Source organism: Crocuta crocuta, unplaced genomic scaffold (genome assembly GCF_008692635.1).
Source record: "Crocuta crocuta isolate KB4526 unplaced genomic scaffold, BGI_CrCroc_1.0 scaffold39, whole genome shotgun sequence".
In the NCBI taxonomy this organism is placed as follows: Eukaryota; Metazoa; Chordata; class Mammalia; order Carnivora; family Hyaenidae; genus Crocuta; species Crocuta crocuta.
The window spans coordinates 3473838-3490224 of NW_027533334.1; the positions used below are offsets into that span (position 1 = coordinate 3473838).

General features: G+C 38.1%; 1 protein-coding gene across 1 annotated transcript in view; it reads right to left on the reverse strand.

The window, feature by feature from the left end:
• Window positions 1–16337, reverse strand: part of DCAF13 (DDB1 and CUL4 associated factor 13) — a 31293-nt gene extending 14956 nt beyond the window's left edge. Inside the window, exons 1-6 of the mRNA XM_077748182.1 lie at window positions 16128–16337; window positions 13010–13209; window positions 12327–12434; window positions 7082–7171; window positions 5103–5258; window positions 825–902 (exon numbers count right to left, since the gene is read on the reverse strand). Coding sequence (XP_077604308.1) covers window positions 825–902; window positions 5103–5258; window positions 7082–7171; window positions 12327–12434; window positions 13010–13209; window positions 16128–16197 — 702 coding nt within the window. The 5' untranslated portion in view covers window positions 16198–16337. The remainder of the gene's footprint in view (window positions 1–824; window positions 903–5102; window positions 5259–7081; window positions 7172–12326; window positions 12435–13009; window positions 13210–16127) is intronic.
• Between the last annotated feature and the right edge of the window lie 50 nt (window positions 16338–16387).

Sequence of the window (16387 nt, forward strand, 5' to 3'; positions counted from 1 at the left end):
CTGAGTTGGAGCACCTGGAATCAACTTTATACCCTTTTACTTACAATGGCACTCTTCTCTTTACTGACAATACATTTCTCTCTCTTGAGAGTCAGCTTAAGGTTGTGCTTTGATATCTAAGTCCTAGAATGACTGCTCGGAAATCTGTCACCTTGGACAAGATACTACTTCTCTAAACAAAGTAGCATGTAATTAAACAAATAAAGCTGGTTATGTGAATCAGTTGCAAAATGTTCTGGAAGAGAATACTGTACCTATCATATGACAATCATGGTGTGTGAAGTAATGGGATGCAACACTTAAAAACCTTGAACTCAGTGGAGCACCTGAGTAGCTCAGTTGGTTAAGGGTTCGACTTTAGCTCAAGTCGTGATCTCATGGTTTGTGAGTTTGAGTCCTGCATCAGGCTCTATGCTGACAGCTCAGAGCCTAGAGCCTACTTCAGATTCTGTGTCTCTCTCTCTCTCTGCCCCTCTCCCACTCACATTGTCTCTCTCTCTCTCTCTCTCTCAAAAGTGAATAAACGTTTAAAAAAATTTTTTAAAAGAACTTTGAACTCCATAAGTATGAATTAGATACCTAAAATTTCCTGGCATTAAGGAAGATATGAAGATGACGAGGATACAGTACTTGGTGAAAATGTAAGGGTCTCTAAAAAGGAACAGGTGGCTGAGAGAATGCCATTATGATCACTCTGGCTTCGAAGAACATACGAAAAAAAATTTTTTAATTAAGAAATAAATATTTGCTCCATATTCTTTGTTACTCACTCCATAGAAGAATGCATTAACAATGTATAAAGCAGAAAACAAACTGAAACTCACCTTTTTCAGGGGAGTAGCTTGCCGCATGTCATATAGTACTATATTCCTGTCAGAAGCACAACTTCCCAAGAGAAATGTCTGAAAAATAAGTACAACAATCTCCAGTTAAAGCCAAGCTTGGCAGCAAACCATGTCCATTCAATGAACAAATGACTCAATTACCCTTAATGTTTAAGACGCAAATTTATAACATTAAAGTCCATTTTAAGAGAGTACAGTGAATCACTAATCTCAGCAACCTAAGTCAATTAAGTATTTTCCTTTTATTTTATTTTTTTGAGAAAGAGACAGAGTGTGAGTGGGGAAAGGGGAAGAGAGAGAGGGAGACACAGAATCCAAAGCAGGCTCCAGGCTCTGAGCTAGCTGTCAGCACAGAGCCCAACACGGGACTCAAATTCACGAATCATATGAGATCATGATCTGAGTTGAAGTTGGTCGCTTAACTGACTTAAGCCACCCAGGCACCCCTAAGTCAAGTATTTCCACTGCTAAATGCCCACCATTTATTTTACAAGCTAGTGATGGAGTATACAGATAATTTTGTTCTTTTTACAACTGAACAGATTTTATTTATCTATTCTTCAACTCAGACCTATTCCCTATTTTTCAGTGTTATCAAGAACACTTGGATGAACATTTTCTTAAATTCAATTCTTCTTTTTATAAGGTTAAATTTTCAGTAGCAGATTACTGAATCAAAAAGTAATTGGGGTGCCTGAGTGGTCGGTTGAGTGTCCGACTTTGGCTCAGGTCATGATCTCATGGTTTGTGAGTTCAAGCCCTATATCGGGCTCTGTGCTGACATCTCAGAGCCTGGAGCCTGCTTCGGATTCTGTCATCTTTCTCTGCTCCTCCCTTGTTCACATTCTCTGTCAAGTAAATCTTTAAAAAAAAATTAAAAAACCCACAGTATGAACAGGGGTACCTGGGTGGCTCAGTTAGTTAAATATCTGACTCTTGATCTTGACTCAGATCAGGATATCAAGATTCGTGAGTTTGAGCCTTGTGTCAGGCTCCACACAGAGAATGCTTGGGTTTCTCTCTCTCTCCCTCTCTCACTGCCCCTCTTCCACTCACTTGCATGTTCTCTGTCTCTCTCTCAAAAAATAAATAAATACTGCACGGCAAAGGACACAACCCACAAAACTAATAGGCAATCAACGGAATAGGAAAAGATAGTTGCAAATGACATATCAGATAAAGGGCTGATATCCAGAATCTATAAGGCACTTACCAAACTCCACACCTGAAAAACAAACAACCCAGTAAAGAAATGGGCAGAAGATATGAACAGACACTTCTCCAAAGAGGACATCCAGATGGCCAAAAAACACATGAAACGATGCTCAGCATCCCTACTCATCAGGGAAATACAAATCAAAACAACACTGAGATACCACCTCACACCAGTCAGAGTGGCTAAGATGAGCAAATCAGNAAATAAAATATAAATAAATATACCTGAAAAAAAATTTTTGTTTAAAATTTGAACAATTTCATGGCTTTTGATGTTTAGGACTAATTCTTTCCCAAAGAGCTGTATCAATATACATTGCAGTGTAGAAATACATAAATTTTACTGCAACTGGGAAGCATTTAGTAGCATTTAAAAGTTCATTTTAAATGAACTTTTTAAATAAATAAACTTTTTAAATGGCGATATTTCCTAATTATATAAACTAGTGCTAAATGTTTTAGTAAACATTTCCTCATGTTTAACTCTGTATAAACTAGGCCTATTCCTTTTCCAACTGTTTCAAGATGTTTCAAACATTTATTTATAAGTCAGTTATAGAAGTATTTAAGGTGCTGATATAACTAACTAACCCTTGACATTATGTAAAATCAAGCCCCTATCCACCAGCAGGGTCTGAGTCCCACCAGGCCTCCTTACTCATGGTTCCTCATATAACTCTTGGCTTCTGACTATCACTTCCTACTATAAGTGTAGGAGGAACAAGAACTTATTTACTAGACAGCTGCATGACCACCTAACTGGTCAAATACAACATCATAAAGCTGATGCTACAAGGATGAATTCAGTCCTTTCCAAAACCTTCCTTTTTAAATCCCTTACTCAGAGACTTTCCCCTAGTTAGTGACTCTTTTCTTCCCTTTTTGGTTTCTCATTATGTCACCTCAGGGTCTGACTAGGTTCCCATTTCTAAAAGCCTATAAGACCTTAATTTGAGCAAAGCAAAAAATTCTACCTAACTGAAAACCGACTTTTACACTATAAAATGTGGCAATACTCAGCATAAAATACTTGGCTTTATCAAAATTCTAGGCTTCAATATTTTAACAGGAAAGTAATTATTAATGATTAGAGGAATAAATATACTCCATTTGTTTATAACAACATGCCCTTCCCATTAAGTTTAGTATAGGATGAGAGACATGCATACCATTTGTTTTTACGACTAAGACAGTTCATAAGGTAATTAAAAGTAAAAAAAAAAACCACACAACTGAACAAATATAGCTGTTATACAGGCAAGTTTGAAAACCATGATCACTGGGTCATCATTAATAACTAATTATGATTTTGGAATCAACCATCAGCCCTTCTGACACAGGTGTTCACCAAAATAGAACAGCAAGATACTGTTTATCCCTCAGAGAGGTAGAAATCAATAACTCTGGTCTGTTTATATTTTTAATAGTAATAACATCATCTTAAATTTGGGTAGCATCTTTAAAAAATAATCACATTTTTATCACGTTTTATCCTCATGACAAACCTATAATGTACACTGGAAGGTATAATTAATCTCGTTTTAAAAATAAAGGAATACAGAGGAGTATGACTTGTATAAGGTCAATGCCCAGTGGAGTGTGACTTGTATAAGGTCAATGCCAAGTTACACTAGCACCAAATACAGTTCCAGTTTAGCTGTACACCACGTAGGACACAAAATGCTCCCACAAATGGCTTGTGTTTGTAGCTGCCTGCTTCTGCCTAGTGTCACCTTCACCTGGCTCTGCAAAGCTGGCTTGCACTTCAGGCTCTATCTCACTTCTACAACCAAAGGTGATGGAGTGAAAAAGATATAGCGCTGATGAGTACTCTGGATTAGGGATCAGCAAACCTTTTCTGTAAAGGACCAGAGAGCAAATATTTTAGATTTCACGGGTCATTCTGCTGTCAGAGTAGAAAGGTGGCTACATGCAATATGTAAACAAAAGGGCATGGCTGTGTTCTAATAAAGCCTGATTTATAAAAACAGGCAGTGGCTCACGAACCACAGCTTGCTCTAGACCTGTAGCCTCTCCCAGAAGTGTGCAGGAAGGAATGTGCTCAGGGCACAAAGGGTATCCTCTGACTGTCTGACTTCTCAGCAGCACCACAAGGCCAAACTCTCATCAAACTACAGCACCTCATGTTTCAATATTTCATACAAACAATTTTATACCCTGCTACTTTGACTTAACCTTTTTTTCCCTTTTACCAGCTTGGGTGTCTGAGAGTATAAAATTTACATATCAGGATATTTATTCTCTTATACTATCTAACATAACGTCTAACGTGATAATCTGCTAACTTCTAAGATTAGCTCTACATGAAGCAATTTCCTTTTCTTTCTGTGGGAAAAGGCATCTTTACTGAGTCTTTTGGACAGTGACTTCACCTACTGTTATGTATTCAGAAATAGCTTATGGAAAGGCCTGAAGTTCAAGGGCTAGATTAGCCTTTAGGGCAGCCTCCTTTCCTAAAATCAGACCTGAATAACCAATAAGTAGTGGTCAATCTCCAACTCTTCCCTTAGATCTGGAGGACTTGGGAATCACGATGAGACTAGTAGTAATTAGGATAGTAGTAATCATTATTATAAATCATTAGTACCTTCGTCACTTACAAATAACTAGAGAAAACAATGCTCAATGCCTCTTCTGACCTTGGAGAGAATTAAGAAATGAACATTTTCCTAAAACGTACAATGATGTAATCTGCAGAACATGAGTTTTGATGGCATGAGTAAAACTGAAGTTTCACAAGAACTTGCTTCAATTCTACCTTTATGAGAACATGCATACACCCTCCTCTAACGATGTGCAACACTGGTGTAACGGTGTGTAAAGTGGATAAACACATCGAGCCCTGACCAAAGGTATCAGAACTCGGATACAATCTGGAGAACTAACCAAATGCCAGAAGCCCATTAAGATTTAAAAAAAAAAAAAAATTCTTATAACAAACACTCAAAACTTTCCTAAACAGAGCTGAAATTATTAAATAAGGAAAGAGTAAGTAGAACATATCTCAAAAGGAAGCATTACCTCAATTGGGTTAAATTTAACACTACTTATACTGTCGAATCCCCAGGTCATTGAACATATAGGACTTGTTCTTTGTTCATCCCAAATGTCCACTTGCTGTCCACATGTGGCAAAAACAGGTTCTTTCCAGTGATGATCAATCCCTGTATACACTGTCTTTAAAAGCAAAGATGTTATAAATGGATCTATCATTAACATTTCAAATCTACATAATATTTTAAACATAATTATCCATACTCTCATTTCTTAAAAAAAATAAAAACAAACCCCATTTGGGGCGCCTGGGTGGCTCAGTGGGGAAACGTCCAACTTGGGCTCAGGTCAGGATCTCACAGTTAGTGAGTTGGAGCCTTGCATCTCGCTTTGTGCTGACAGCTCAGAGCCTGGAGCCTGCTTCAGATTCTGTCTCTCCCTCTCTCTGCCCCTCCCCTGCTCTCACTCTGTCTCTCTCTCTTTCAAAGACAATAAACAGTAAAAAAAAAATTTTTTTTGTTTTATTTTTATTTTAGAGAGAGAAAGCCTGATGCAGGGCTCAAACCCACGAACCGTGAGTTCATGACCTGAGCCGAAGTCGGACACTTAACCTACTGAGCCATCCAGGTGCCCCAAAATAATTTTTTTAAAAAAGGAAACAAAAAATCTCCATTTACAAAGAAACGGCTTTGAAGCCTTTCCTTAAAGGAGAGAGCAGTACCATAGAAAGTAAGGATTCTTATCACACATTCTGGGAAAAAGATTAACAGGGAATGTATTTAACTAAGTTTAAATACTTATCACTGAAGTAATCCTTGAATCATCATTGGGTATTTGAAGAATCTTAGAACCAATTAATGAAATGTTTTAGACCATTATAAGGTCTAAAACACTTAGTTCCACATTTAACACCTGAAGTACTGGTTCCCAGGCAGAAAAACAGAAACCTACAATTGGATTAAAATTTAGGGGGACTGGCAAGGGTTATGCTAATATTGGTAAAATCAATAAAATCTCATAAATTTGATATCCACTTAAACGATCTATTCAGGGCCAGATTAAAATTTGGCTTTGCACTATGTGGTAAAAAAATGTTTGCAAAGCAAATTAAAGGGAAAATTTAGCCAATACTTAAGGCTTTTAAGAACTCTTAGCAGCATCTGCAGGCTTCTATTTTCTATTCAAGAAGGCAAGTCCAACAAACTTTTCCAGAGTAAAAATTAATCCCCACTACCACAAATATAGAGGTTAAGACGAAATATTTCAAAAATATTTGGAACTCCTGGAGAAAAGATATTCTACAAGAGTGAAATCAATTGTGTTTTAGAAATTACTGATTTGCCAGTTATTTCCATCATATACTGTGTCTTTAATAACACAATTTCTTGAAATTTGAAAAGCAGAATTTAAATATATACGAATATAATACTGAAATGACAAACTGATTTTTAAAATGCATATATTTAAATATTAAATCTAACTTTAGAAGTTTGCTTAATATCAAAATGTAAACATTACTAAACACAGGTAGGTCATATGATCTGAATTATACTTAAGCTATAACTAAACCATACTGATTTGCAGAATAACATTGTACAGAATGCCAATGAGATTTATATGAGATGCAATATTATAAAACCTCTTCATTGCCCAAGGGGTTCTTTCAAGTAAAACATTCTGAGCTTTGTGTAAGATCCATGATAATATAAATCAGAGAGAAGTTGAAGCATTATTTTTCGTACAGATTTTCTCCTATGGACTTGCCACAGGTAATATTTCACTGCATCCTCTAGCTAAACACAGGAACTGAACCCAATACAATGAACACCAAAGAGCCATTCAAATTCTTCAGCTGCAAAGGACCTTAACTGCATTAAATACTGCCTAAAGTAGGTCAATTATTGCAGCTTAAACTCTCCTGCACGTCTTTTTTTTTTAAATTAAAATTCTGAAACAATTTTAGTAAAAGAGAATTTTTAACTAAAGAAGTCAATTTATTTTTGTACCTTTCCTAATATTGTATGCAATGGTTCCTCTTCTTCTCCATAGCCTGGTCCATCCATTTTCCACTGCTTCACAGTTTTGTCATCACCAACCTAGAAATATTTATTATTAAGATGATAATGGACAACTGTTATAAACTGCAAACATGCTAATGTTATGCCCGAATCGCGAGTTCCCAGAGACCTCCAAGGAGCCAGCACCGATGCAAGTACAAAAGGGTCCTTATTACAAGCTCGAGCAGGGGCTCACCTGTCTAAAGGCACATCGGCAGCAAAGTGAAGCCCCAAACAGTGGGGAGCAGGGTTTTTATGGGGGAAGGGCGGGGGTGTTACCGTGCACACGTTGTACGTTTTGCATCATTACATAAGCACCAATCATAATTGTACAATACCCATAGTAACAGCATAGTAACAGTTTTGACCATTCAGTATCTGCGAGGCATCCGTTACATTTGGCAGGACACAATCATGACCTTTGAGAGTCTTTTGAAATGACCAATTATGAGGTAGGCTCAGAGAATCTACGTGGGGCTTCTGCAAGCCGTGATTGATTGGCAAGTTTGTACAAAGTAACTACCTGCAGTTCCCAGCCCTGACTGTCTCCAAGACCACAGGAATGTTACACATTTCTTTTGATTGGCAGATCCGAGGGCTGTCCGAGGGTGGCTTCAGCTGAGGCTTTTCCCGGAACTGGGACTACGTGCAGCCTGAGGTTGTTTCTAATGGAAGACTTAATTTAAGGCTCCTCACTAACATATACATCAAATTATGAACATCTCTAGTTTAAAAAATACATGTCCCATAGACTTCCAGTATTGTATTCACTGATACATTTATATCCCACTGTTATAGTGAAGATCATATAGAGTACATAAAGTTAAAAATAAAACTGTGAGTAGAGCAAAAAGAGTATGAACAAAGGTCATAAATATGGCAAAGAAAAAATGCATACTGTAAAAACGATGGCATTTCAAATTAGGGAGAAAAATGGATTATAATAAAATGGTATTATGTATGACACCATGCTACCCATTAAAAAGTTTGAACCACTCTGATGCCTGCGGTAAACATAAAATTCCAGGAGTGCCTTGGTGGCTCAGTTGGTTGCTTCCGATTCATGGTTTCGATTCAGGTCATGATCTCACAGTTCATGAGTTTGACCCTTCATCAGGTTCTTGCTGATAGCACTTGGAATTCTCTCTCTCCCTCTCACTCTGCCCCTCCCCTGCTTGCTCACTACTTGCTAGCTCTATCTCAAAAAGAAATTTTAAAAGAAGTTTTTAAAGTCTTAAAGAAATAAAAATAAAATTCCACATAATAGTAAATGTAAAAAGTTAAATATAAATATAAAAAGAAGTCATTTTTTAATCTTGGCATAGGTAAAGCACTTCTTTGTACGACATAAAACTCCAAAAACCATCAACTCAGTGGTTTTCAAACCATGAAATGCAGACTTCTGAAGAAGCCTGAGAATTTTTCAAGAGTCCACGAGGTCAAAACTATTTTATAATGTTGTAAAAACATCATTTGACTTTTTACTGAACTGACAGTTACACAGATGGTGAAAAAGCCATGGTGAGTAGGGCTGTTGGTGTCTCAGCCCAATCACAGCAAGGTAACAATGGTAACTTAGACTTGGGTATGTGGTAGATATATTCAAGATAGTAAGTAAAAATATCTTAAGTAAGTAAAAACTAAGCTGCAAAACAGAATGCACAATATAACTTAGTTTGGGATTCAAAACATAAAATAAGTCAATATGGGGTGCAAATAATTGTATACCTACACCAAGCCACTATTTTTTTTTAATTGTTTTAAATGTTTATTTATTTTTTAGAGACAGAGACAGAGCGTGCACAAGGAAGGAGCAGAGAGAGAGGGAGACATAGAATCCAAAGCAGGCTCTGGGCTCTGAGCTGTCAACACAGAGCCTGAAGCAGGGCTTGAACCCACAGACGGCGAGATCATGACCTGAGCCGAAGTCGGACGCTTAACCGACTGAGCCACCCAGGCGCCCTATCCAAGCCACTATTTTTACCTAAATGCAGAAATACAGGGCACATTAAATTTCTAGTATTTTACATTTATATTATACATGATCTACATCTACTTTTTAAATAAAAACATCAACAGAAATATATATTCATCTATGAGAAGAGTGTAAATTTAGCTCTTTCTTTACAGCAATTCAAAAGGGAAACCCTTCGAGGCACGTGGGTGGCTCAGTCGGTTAAGCGTCTGACTTCGGCTCAGGTCACGATCTCACGATTCATGGGTTCGAGCCCCTCATCGGGCTCTGTGCTGACAGCTAGCTCAGAGCCTCCTTCAGATTCATCTCCCTCTCTCTCTGACCCTTCCCTGCTCACACTGTGTGTCTCTCTCTCTCAGAAATAAAAACATTAAAAAAAAAAAAAAAGGAAACCCTTCCTGCAAAACAATTCATAGTGCCCATGGTATCAGAATAAAAAAAAAAAGTGATTAGAAGTTTGGGTACTAACGTCAAACAGGAATTTCTTTTGTTGAGGACGCTAACAAAATCCAAACATCCTTATAAAAGAAAAAAGTAGTTAATAAGGCTGTGTCTTATTTAACAACCTGAATCTGAGCTACTGGCATCATACCAAAGCCTCAGTTCTGGAAAGCCAATTCTACTGGGAGCTAGTAAGATGAAATTTAGGTGCCAAGGTCTTGGCTAATCTGGCTTGACCCAATTTGGAATTTTAGTATTTATGGAAGACAGGATAAAGTGTTATTGAGAATTCCCTCCCTGAAAACTGTTTCTTTCAACCAAGCTTCTGATAACTAGTTTCCGCAAGCTCAAGGCTGAACTTCCTTATAATTGACTAAGCTACTCTATACAGTCTATTCAGTACAAGTCTTAGCAGATCATCAATCCTGAAAAAGGTTTAACAACATTTTGTAGAAATGAGGAGCCAAACAATATGTGCCTGGCCAGACTATCTTATCTCAAGGCTGAGTAAGATAAAGAAAGGCCTATTGGTGCTACAAATTGGGATATAATAGATATTATCAGATTTGGGTAAGAAAGATTTACCTTTTGCAACAAGGCATATGAAACATTTTTTTGAAACACTAAGTGCTGAAATTCTGCGAACAAGTAGTTTTCATGGGGCTCATCTCTAAGCAAACGTTACTTTAAGATATCTGAAGAAAGGGAGTGAGTAATGAATATGAAGCATCTTTCAGCCTTTATTCATTTTAGGCATTTAAAAAAAGGAAAAAAAAAACCAGCCAGTAAATCCTCTGGCTGGGATATTAAACTTCTCAATATATCCAGTAGAACAACCAACTGGAAGTGTAGCTATAGTCAGTCTGCTCCAACTTCCCACTCAGTTCCTTCTACAACATTTATTATACAGGATCATGAAGCTTGAGTACACCCCTTCAGTGAAGAGCTCCTGAATATCCTGCGAAGTAGCTTATTTTTGGTTTTTGGTGTAGTTTAGGGTTACACCAAAATCAAAACTTTTAACATTAATACCCATTCCTAATGCTTCTAGACAGAACAATAAAAAGTCTATTTCTTTCACACAACACTCTTTCAAATAGTTAAAGGTTTCCCAGAAGTCATCTCTTCCCTTCACTACTCCTTTCCAATCTGGCCCTGGCACCCAGCATCTACTCAGGGTTGGTTAGTGTGTAGGTATACACCAAGTGTTATACGTATACATATCAAAACATCTGAAAGCATAAACACTAAATTGCCGACAGTGTTAGAACTGAAAAGATTAGAATTACAGGACCTTTAACTTATAGGTATACATTTTGAAGCATTTCTTTGTCTTCATCCTCAACATCCTTTGCAGTAGTTCACACAACCAACGAACGACCCATTCCTCCTAGGACATTAAACTCATTCACAGGCTCTTCTAGCTCTCTGACTACTCCCAGAGTTTTCCCACTTCCTAAAGGCAGGCTTTCCCCAACAGTTCTATATGTCTGTATTTTCCCTGCCACTTTCCTCTAATGCCACTCCATGGCCTCAATCATTATTCCTGTGTTGATGAGACCAAGTTTAGTTCTGACTTCCCTCCTGAACTCCAGACCTATATCTATAAGGGTCTGATAGACCTCTTCACTCAAATACCCCAGTGCAGTCCAGTTCATCATACCACACCCTTCCCATTCCCACTCTCCTCTAAAGTTTCTGACACTCTTGACATCCCCATTTCTGAAAGGAAGAGCAATCTTCCTAAGCACCCCTCAGTTGTCAAGTATATCAAACCTTCAAAATGTTTCTAAACCTAACAACTACTTTCCATGGTTTTCCCTCCCCAACACATATTCATTAGTGCTTACTCAAATTATTCTAAACTGATGACTTACTGCTGTCAAATTAATGCTCTCTAAGCACAGCTTAGATTCTGTCATTCCTGTTATAAAACTTTCAATGAACTTGAGCAGATATTTGTACACCGATGTTTACAGCATCATAATTCATAAGAGCGAAAAGGTGGAAACAACCCAAATGTCCACCGATGGATGAATGGAAAAACAAAATGTGGCATATATGTGCAACAGAATATTATTCTATCTTAAAAAGGAAAGAAATTTTGATACCTGCTACAACATGGATGAAAACATGATTCTAAGTGAAATAAGCCAGACACAAAAGAGCAACTATTATATAATTCCACTTATGTGAGGTAACTAGAATAGTCAAATACAGAGAGAGAGGAAGTATGACAGTGGTTACCAAAGGCTGGAGGCAGAGCGGAATAAGCAGTTATTGTTAAGTAAGCACAGAGCTCCAGTTCGGGAAGATGAAAAAGTGGTGATGGTTGCTTAATAATGTGAATGTACTTAATGCCACTGAAATGCACACTTACAAATGATTAGAATGTTATTTGTACGTTATGTGTATCTTACCACATACACACATCCTTCAATAAATTACTATCTGACAAAATACAGATTCCTTTTTCCCAACACTGCAAATCTTTCAGAGTAAAGCTAACTACCTTCCTAGTCTCACCTAACATTAATCCCACTTCTCAGTGTTCTATAGAATATTAGCTAAATAACATGTTAAGTAATCATTTATTGAAAAATCAAAAAGTTTGGAGTAGGCTGGAGTACATATAAAGAAAAGAAGACTTTTCTAAATTTTAAACCTTATTTTGGGTTGTGAAACTCCAAAGGCCCATGGAATAAATGAACTCAGAAAACATTAGATCAGTCTTACACACGCTGAAAAGAGTTAATGGCTTAATTATATTATACTTACAGTAAAGAAAGAAGTCCCACAGAAGCGAGTACATATTCCTCGTACAAAACCCTCATGTGCTTGTATCGTACGGATACATTTTCGTTTAGTCAAGTTCCAAATTCTAACCTATGATAAAGCATACCAGGAAATTTCAGTGAACTATAAACATAAAATGTTCAGGCACAGGCATATTACATTCTGAGAAAAAAAAATTCAACACTGCAAAAACTATGACTCACTCTACCAGACTGCTAAAAACAAAATCCTCTAGTTTAAAATACTGCAGTGCATATGGATAAGTATATCAACAACCAGAAAATTCAATCTGTTAAGGACTCTGTTGATTCTAATTTAAAGTGGTGCAAAGCTTTCTTTTCTTGCCAGAGTGGAAATAAATGTTGAATCATTAATAACATCCTCTGTGAGGAAAAAAAAAAACTTCACAAATCCGTCTATGACTGTAAACATGCTTTATTATGTATGGCCAAACTGAGCATTCAGCTGCTACATTTCTAATTTCTGAGGTTTAGAGGAGTAACTACTGTAGTGATTCAAACACAATTCATTCTTGAGAATTAATAGAAAACAGGACATAAAAAATGAAATCAAACCAATTAAAATCCACCATAACACAAAGCTGAAGAACATTTGTCACATGACTACTTTTAATTTAAAATACCAATGCTCGGAATGACACTCACCTCTCCATCACATGCCCCAGAAAGGACAGTAGCCAGGCTCTTTGGGTGCTTTGCCAAGCAATTGACTCCATCTCGGTGACCATCCAGAGAAGCAAGGAATGGTTTTGCAAATACCCGTTCCAATTTGGTAGCATTTAAAGCTCTTACATATTCTCGCGGGACCTCAAAAGGATGTAAGGTAGGATCATAGTTTCTTGGAACTGAAATAAAAATGACTCCTCTTAATAAAATAATTCACTTCGAATTATTTCCTCTGGTTCCTCAGCTAATCACTCAATCTGCTATTGCTATTCAATAAGCCTTTATTAGGAACACTGTTCTATACGTAGCACTGTGAAAACTACGAAAATAGATGACATTTCACTCAGAAACCTTTCCGCAGAAAACTACAGAATCATGGAATGCATAAGTCTTGTGCAATAATTAGAACCTACATACACTCTCAGCTTTTCCTTTTACGTGTCTTACTACATTCTTTAACTGCTTGTAAAGCTTTCATAGACAGGGATTCCGCTACATTCTTCACTTTAAGCCTTATGCGCTGCACAGTGCCTGGTACAAAACAAATGCATGATAAATGTTTGCCCAACTGAACTCTTAAGCTCCTTTTGAGGGAGGAAATACTATTAATCTCCAGTGCTAATCACTGTACTGATAGGCACACACTGTTGTGATTATGCTCACAGTTACTATTTATTGTGCACTTCCCACATTTGTTTATTTACTTAAAAAACAGTTTACCATATGCAAGGCACTGTTCCAAATGCTGTATATTAACTCACTTAATATCCACAGACCCTATGGGTTAAGTACTGTTGCTATTTCTCATTTTACAGATGGGGAAATTGAGGCATAGGGAAGTAATTTGTCTATGAAATGATGAAATCAGGATTTAAACCAAAGCAGGCGGATTCCAGGATCGGTGTTCTTCACTATTACGCTGCTGCCAAACAAGCTGTCTCACTTAATAATTGTGCTTAGGTAATGTTTCTAAGCCCACACGTCTAAAAAACCTTTAATGTTTAAAAGTAAATGCATCTTCTTACCCCACAACTTCACTTTGCGGTCTTTTTTTTTTTTTTCCTAACTCCCTGTTAATGGTACTATATCTAACCGTCAAAATTTACAAGGAAGTAATACCTAAACAACAAAGAAAGAATTTTAAAAACGTAACAAATGTTTTCCTTGATTTGTGCTTCGCAAAGCTCCAATACTTTTTTTTCCCATTTTACTAATTAAAACTTCCATCAGAAGCTATAAAGAAATAGAAAGATATAATAGAAAGACCCTTAATAACATCAGATAACTAAAAATCTCCTAACATGGAGAGTCTATGACCAGCCAATCATTTACTCATTCCTTCATTTATAAACTTATAAAGCAACCACTATGTGCCAGGTGCTGTCTAGACACAGTGGGTACAGAAACAAACAGGATTCTTCCCTTCAATGCAAACTCAGTCTGATGGAAAAGACTGATAACCAAAATAATCATCGTGAGACAATGTGATACACATTCTGATGTCAGCACAAAAATATATGATGAAAGCACAGAAGAAGGGTGCTTTAAATGGGATGGAGGGGTTACCATGGGAGATAAATATGGAAAGACTGCTGTGCAGAGAAAGGAGCTAGACTGAGTAAGGGTGTGAGCCACAGGAGGCCTGAAAGAGAAAATGTCTGAAATGCCCTCAGATCTGCAAAGGCAAAGGTAAGCTACTTGCAAGAAAAGTAGTGGCTAGTGAAACCAGAAAGGAAGACGGAACCAGACGTTCCAGGAATAGGGATGATGTCAAGTCCAGGTGACATAACCTAATTTGCATTTTAGAAACATTACTCTCTTGATATTTAACCCATAAACATCTTGTGAGAAGAGACCACATACATATTTACTTCTCAGCATTATTCATATATGTGTTGGATCAACATTTATACATATGTTGGATAATCTCTACTACTCAATCAAAATAACAAAGTATCTTCCCAGCCTCATCTTCCATGGCTTATACCCCTTACTCAAACTCTGACAACGTGGCCCTTCTCTTATGCGTTATTTTTATTCCTGTCGGAAGACCTTTGCACCTGCTAATTCTCTTCACACATGGTTGGTCCCTGGTCATTTAGATACTATCCGCTATAATTCAGAATGTTAACGAGGAACAGACCAGTAAATAAGACCAATAAAGAAGCCTTGTTAATTTCATTTCAGCCATTAACTCATCAAACTTCTCCACAAGAATTAAAAGTGGATATAGCTTTAAGGTGCACCTTTGTCTCTTTCCGCATTTTTAAATTACATTTATTTATTTTTGAGAGAGAGACAGAGACAGAGAGGATGAGCGGGGAAGGGTAGAGAGAATTCGAAACAGGCTCCAGGCTCTGAGCAAGCGTTCAGCCCAGAGGCCCACGCGGGGCTCGAACTAACGAACCGTGAGATCATGACCTGAGCTGAAGTCAGACACTTAACCGACTGAGCCACCCAGGCGACCCGTATTTCCACATTTTGAAGAGCGTAATTTTGACGAAAGAGATGTAAAGAAGCCTAACTATCAAATCCTTGAATCTACGAGTTGGGCTTTCAAGTTCCACTTCTCAACAACTGGAGTCAGAAAAATCGGGGGGTGCCTGGGTGGCTTAGTCGGTTAAGCGTCCGACTTTCGCTTAGGTCACGATCTCACGGTTCGTGGGTTCGAGCCCCGCGTCGGGCTCTGTGCTGACTGCCAGCTCAGAGCCTGGAGCCTGTTTCAGTCTGTGACTCCCTCTCTCTCTGACCCTCCCCTGCTCACGCTGTCTCTCTCTCTCTCTCTCCTCTCCTAGAAATAAATAAAACATTAAAAAAAAAAAGAAAAGAAAAATCGGAGCAGCCGCTGGAAGGGGGAAGGCGGAAGTATTCCAGATACAACCACTTTCACACTTACCATAAGAAAAAGTTCTTCAAAAAGGGCCTTGGAGAGAAGTTATCTGCGACCCAGGCCCACAATGGCCTTATCTGCACTAAGTTTGCTTTGGCAAAAGGGAACAGGGAAAGAACGAGACTGGAGTGTCAGTCTTCCCCCAGCTTTACTCGGAGGAAGCCGAGTCCAGACTGAAGGCTCGGTGGACTCCCTAACTTGTCTCACCTCTTTGTAAATCCAGCTTGGTTTCGCGGACATAGTTGTCCGGGTTCCGGCTCAGCATCTTCACCTTCATTTTGGCAGCTAGGTGCCCCCGACTCCCCGAGCCTTTTCTCCAAGTTTGGGTTACCCCCGCCTCCTCCGGCACATGCTACTTCCGCTTCTTCTAGACTACTTCCTGTCATGTGACGGCCACGGAGTGGAAGCCACGCCCTCTGCAAGACCCTGCGGCGCTCCGTAGTTTTGCTGACAAAGCTTGGTCCGAG